The sequence below is a fragment of the Gracilinanus agilis genome, chromosome 1 (genome assembly GCF_016433145.1).
Source record: "Gracilinanus agilis isolate LMUSP501 chromosome 1, AgileGrace, whole genome shotgun sequence".
Taxonomy (NCBI): domain Eukaryota; kingdom Metazoa; phylum Chordata; class Mammalia; order Didelphimorphia; family Didelphidae; genus Gracilinanus; species Gracilinanus agilis.
The window spans coordinates 795,602,959-795,608,958 of record NC_058130.1 but is presented as its reverse complement, the minus strand read 5'-3'; the positions used below and the strand labels follow the sequence as shown (position 1 = coordinate 795,608,958).

The 6,000-nt window shown below is 38.8% G+C and overlaps 1 protein-coding gene across 1 annotated transcript in view; it reads right to left on the bottom strand.

Annotated features, from left to right (window-relative positions):
- Window positions 1–5,172: 5,172 nt before the first annotated feature.
- LOC123232499 (vomeronasal type-2 receptor 26-like) overlaps window positions 5,173–6,000 on the bottom strand; it is a 30,568-nt gene continuing 29,740 nt past the window's right edge. The window contains exon 6 of the mRNA XM_044658948.1: window positions 5,173–5,205. Within this exon, the coding sequence (XP_044514883.1) occupies window positions 5,173–5,205 (33 nt within the window). The remainder of the gene's footprint in view (window positions 5,206–6,000) is intronic.

Below are 6,000 nucleotides of genomic sequence, written 5' to 3'. Positions count from 1 at the left end.
CTTCCCTTGCCCCTGTGGTTTGCCCTTAGGTTTTCAAGTGTAGAATCCCTTATTCCCATCCTTCATTATTATTTCCCCAATTAAAACTGTACAAACTTTTACCTTGCCTGCTGGTTCCATAGACCCTGGCCTGGGGTGAGCTGGGTGTCCGTTGGGCCAACTGCTATTCCTGGGTCAGTTAAAAGCTATGCAGTGAGCCCCGGTCTCCCTTTCCTGGTTGGTCCTGTCTCTCCTTTAACCCAGTGTGAACCCACAAAACATTTAGGGTACATTTTAATAATAATAACAACATCCCTGGTGCCCCAACTTTTACATAACCAAACATTTGCTTCTCTGTGTGGCATACCCAGTGGGAAAGTTGCTTACTTATATCAGGACACAGTGCCTCCAGTGCCAGGGCCAGTTTATGGCTGAGACAGATCACGTAGTTCCGTCTTGAGGCATGTTTTTCGCTGGACCTGGATATAGTTGCTAAGAGACATATGACAATTCTTTTGACCCTTGTCACAAAGTCCTAACCTTGTTGAATATTTCTCCTCACCTCAATCTTCTGAGATTCGAAAGAAATAGAAACTAAAAGAGAAAACAAAAAAGACATGATAATAAGGTAGAGAGATGAGACAACTGAGCCAATTGCAACTGCCTATTCTCCCACCAAGAGGTCCATAATTGTTTTCATCTCACAGAATACTTGGAAAGGGGTGGAGAATTCATCTGTTTGAAAATGTCTTATGCACACTCAATTATGGTTCAGCAGCTGTAAAAATTCTCTCCATCACCATGAAGGAGGCTCATGAGAAAGAGTCTATTTCGCCTTCTGTTCTCAGAAGCAATAATAATAATAATAATAATAATAATAATAATAATAATAAACCTCTAAAGATTAATGTAAAAATCAGAAAATCTTCCCTGGATTCTGCCAATCATATCGCTTTACCATAACTTAGTTTAACACTCTTGAGCCTTGCAAGTAAGAATATTTAATAACTGAATTTTTTTCCTGCATTTTTCCATTACCAAACTAAGAAATCTATTGGGAAATGATTGCTTGTTTTCTATACTTTGTTTCTGAACCTCCTCACACCTCAGCCTTGGTCTTTCCATGCAGAAGGTACCTAAAATGATTGTTGAAATCAACCAAGTTCATAGGCATGAATCCCCTAAATCTCTCAATTCACAAAAGAATTCTCTGTCCAGAAAAGAGAGGACAGAGTAAGATGAGCCAGATTTAAATTATAAGATGAGTTTCTTTTACAAGGCTAACAAATTCCCCAAGGAAGCCTCTCCTTGTATGTGTGTCCTTTCTCTAGATCTCCTGGCTGTATGCAATTAGGGATAAATGTTGCACCTTCTCCATAGTTTCTCATGCTGTGTCCATACCTCCTCTCTAACTCCTCACCAATGTCTACATGAGGGCTTTCTCTAGATATCTTACCACTAGTTCTTTACCACTGACCAGTCTATTTTTTGGCTTAAGTTATTTCTACCAAATGAGAATGCTGGTCTTGAGAGTAATTCTGACAAGGGCTTTTGAAAATCTGTAGGTATTCACTGATAACAAGTTGGGGCCCTTGTTGGGCATTCTTGGAAGAAGAGGGCTTTAAATTTAATTCTAGAGAACTAGTAGGCTTCCCTCTATAAAATCAGAACTAAGAGGAAATGATAACTGAGCTCAGACTTTGTTAAGGATTACTCATAAAATAAGGGGCCATATTGACTGGAGGCATCATCAGTGCCTGGTATCACGGCTAATGCTGCCACTGGCAATGTGAGCAGAGAGGCATTAGAGAAGATGTGTTCTTTTCATAAAATTCCCCAATGGGAACAACTTCAGGACTTCAGAACCTACTTATAGGATGATCAAAGCTTGACCAGGATAAAATTGAACTTTGCAGGGAATGATATTCTTAGTTGGCACTTAATTGTAGATTTTGATCGTGGCATGATTCTCTAACCTTCTCCACACCATGAAGAACTTGGGCTGTATTCCTGCTTCCATTTGGATTTGGGAGGAGAAACTTTTGCCTAACATGGTCAGAAAGTAGATCCAATGGCATTTCCTATAGGCTCCTCCTGTTCTCTGCTTTCCAATACCCTTTTACGTGTTATATTCCCCCACTATGTTGTAAATACCTTGAAGGCAGGGGCTAACTTGATTCCTTGTAGATGTATACACAGGCCTTAGCACAGAGCCTGCCATATATAAAAGTCTTGATACATATTCTGTCTATCTACATATCTCTCTATGACACCTCCCCCATTACAATATAAGCTTCCAGAGTGCAAAGAATGTCTTTCTTTTGGTATTGGTGTCACCAGAAAGTAACACAATGAGTCATAAAATTCATTTGCATTCATTCATTGAACCATCTATCCAATTATTCATTCAAACCACTGTTTCTCCTTTCTCCTACAGCACACATATGATGTCCACAACTGGAGACAATACTGAAATAGGTTAGTCTTGTGAGGGTGACTTCAGGCTTTCCTAAGGTTTGTATTCTTTCTCCTTGACTAGTAATTTAATCACACACTAGAATTCTCAGTTACATCTATGATGCTTTATCCTGAATGGTTTTTTCAATACATTATAATTTGGGTAAATTAAGGTAAAATACTTATAATGGGGCCTCTTAAACAGGTACGTGTCGACCTGCAATCAGAAAGGAAGAGAGAAACTTGCGCCCTTCTTTGGTAGCATTATTTGGCAATAGGAATATTGTTTCTAGTCAAAAGACCAGAATTCCTCTCCTCCATATTGTGAAAGTGTAGACAAGTCATGTTATTTTCCTGGACATCAAATTTCTCACCTGATAAAAAGAAGGATTAAATCAGATTCACCCTAGAGGCCCTGGAAACTCTAAATTCTTTTCTCCTATCATCAAAAGAACACAATGTGTATCATCAGAATTGGCCATATAACCTTACTAGCCAGGAAACATAAAGCTGATGTGTTGGTATTGCTAGTCATTGGAAAGGGGAATTCTGTAACAAGTCTATTTGACTTAGCAACCTCCGAGGCCCCTTTTTTCTCTGAGACTGTGATATAATGATCTTGAATAAGCAACGAAAAGAGAAGTAGGATAGGTATTTGTGAGCATTGTACATACTTTGTACATGAAAAGATTCCCCCAAAACCTAGTCTAGAGAAGTAAGGCAAGGCATTGGAGGAGTTGTCATCAGCCTTAGAAGCTATCAGGGAAATTGTCATAACTTATTGTAGCCTCCACTGGGAACAAGAAAAAGAGAGTCCAAAACATTTTATATTTGTTTTTTGCTTGGTTACAGAGACTCAGCTGGAGGTGCCCCAGGCAGTTTTCGACCCAAAGTTCTTCATGGACCAAGACTTCCATGTGGAGAATAAAGTGAGAGAAGTCCCTAACAGTATCTAACAACAAGGGTGCCAGGAGACAGAACAAAACCTAAAATCTGAGGAAACTATAAGTAGTCATATGCTCTATTTTGGTTTCTGTCAGACACATTACCCCTTACTCCCACTCAACACCTTAAACACACCCCCTACCCTAATACTGAACCTTACTGCCACCCCCTACCATAACCACGCCCCTTCCCCCTCCTTGTTGTATTGTTGCCTCTTGGTCACTAGAGGCCAGTATTGAGCACTCATTCCCCCCCTTCTCCACTGAGTTGTAGTGGCTGCTTTCAGCCCCCAGAGGGCAGCAACAATAAAAATAAATACATAAATAGAAAATTGTAAAAAACTTTTTTTGCAAATAAAATCCAATAAAATCATATAACACCATATAAAATAAAATAACACAAAATGCCCCTTACCCTACCCCTGCCCCTAATAAAAATAAAAAGTTTAATAAATAAATTAATAGATACATTGAAAATTATTCTCTTTCCCACTTTCCTTTAATCTACCCTTATTGATTACAATGCTCAGCAGTATGAATGCTACTCTACAAGAAAGCCTCCTGGCTTTTGCCCAATTAGGAACCTATAAGGTTTTGGATTGCCTCCCTTTCCTTATGTTCCTAGGAAATTTTCTTTTCCTGATCCTAATGCTACCATATGAAAAATTAAATCTGAATTGCAGGCTGACATGCAAATTCAATTGCACAATTTCAAATACTTCTTACATGGTCCAATACGAATAAAGATCCCAACCAACACATCTGATTTATGCAAGCCTGTTTCTAAACCACTAAGAGAGGAAAATCCTACTTCTCCCGAAATAGAGATGGAAGACCCCTCTTCTATATCTCAGGTGCAAAACCTTCTCTCTTCTACTCTGAACCACCTCTCTCATGCTCTGAAACCCCTGGCTAAACTTACTTCCTCTGATCCATCTCCCAATGCCCCATCCTTCCCTGTCCTTTCTCCCACCCCGCAACCAATCCCAGTCCCAAGTAAATTTTGTCCTCCTACTATACCTATTCCTATCCATTCTGCCTCAGTATCCCCACAGTCAACTTCTAATAAACTACAACCATTGAATGATTCCCATGAAGGTCTTTTCCCCTTAAGGGAAGGGCACACAATAGGATGCAACAGAGATGTGGTAAACCTAAGACAACATACATCTTTCACACCTCAAGATATAAAAGAATTGACATCTAATGCTCCCAGTTTTGAAGAACCATATCTGGTAACAAAAAAGATGGTCAACATATTTTTTCCAATATAATACATCTTATAAAGATGTTGAAATTTTGCTCAAGGCTTTTCTAACAATGTGAGAAAAATAAGATCATCTTTCATGTTAATAAAGTCTGAGAGCACAATGCAGCACACTAGCCATCTCAGGATCCTGAATAGGACAATAACAAATCTGGGGATTATTTGCAATTATATCATTGTAGGGAGGCCATTATATGCAATGCAGGAATGCTCCCAAAATACGGATGCATGAACCAAATTTGAAAACCTTAAATAATCTGATGATGAAACACCCTTCCAATTCATGGATAGGCTCATTGAGCTTGGGGGAAGATATTTTGATCTTGATCTTTCTAAAGAAAGAGATATCAAGCAAATAAGGCAAGACTTTATCCACAACAGTTGCAAAGTGGTTGGGGATTATTTTGAAACACATTGCCCAAGGTGGCCTCAGATGGATCTGTACGAGTTATGAAAAACTGCTGTATCTGTCTCTAAAGGCCATAAAGAAAAGCAGGAAGAGACTAATAATTTAATGGAAATGTTTCAGAAGAAACTAGACTTTTTAAGTTTTAAAATTGGAAAACAACTAAAAGGGCATGATACTTAACCAATGGCACTTGCCCCTCTCCAAGTCTCTTATATGCCACTTCTGTGCAAAAGGGGTCACAGAATGATGAACTGTAGGAATTGGAAACAAGCAATTAGAAATATTAACTTCAGAAATATCAACTTTTGAAATAGCAATAATTATAGAAATAACAATTATGGAAATAATAATTACAATAATGATTTCAGGAATTGCAACTTTAGAACTGATAACAATTCTAGGAATATGGATCAGGCAATTGATAACTTATACCAAATGACTCTGCAACAATATATCTTGAGTGGAGCTCATCTCTGAACCACTCAGGGTGCTACTGCCCCTCAGGGGGGAATCCACAGAACTACCTCAAAATTATGAAGGTGTACGGGGGGATTGGGACACAGGAATCAGAGGATACAACTTTGATTTTCCAGACCCCAATGTCTTACTACCCATTGTTCCTATCTATTGCCCCCATACTGATGAGCCCCATGTAACATTAAAGGTTGGTAACAGCTATTATGATTGTCTTTTGGACATTGGAGCTTACAGATTTGTATTGAAGAGTACATCTGACTCAGATTGTAATTCCATAGGATCAATAAATGTATTGGAGGTGTTGGAGACACTTCTAAAGGTTCCAAAGCTTTCTCCTAGAATTGTATTTGTAGGACCCCTGAATTTGGAGCACTCTTTCCTTTTGATACCTGCCTCCCCTATAAATTTGCTGGGGAGAGATATTTTGTGCAGGCTTGCTCTCTAAATGGCTCTATGTCATTGGGATT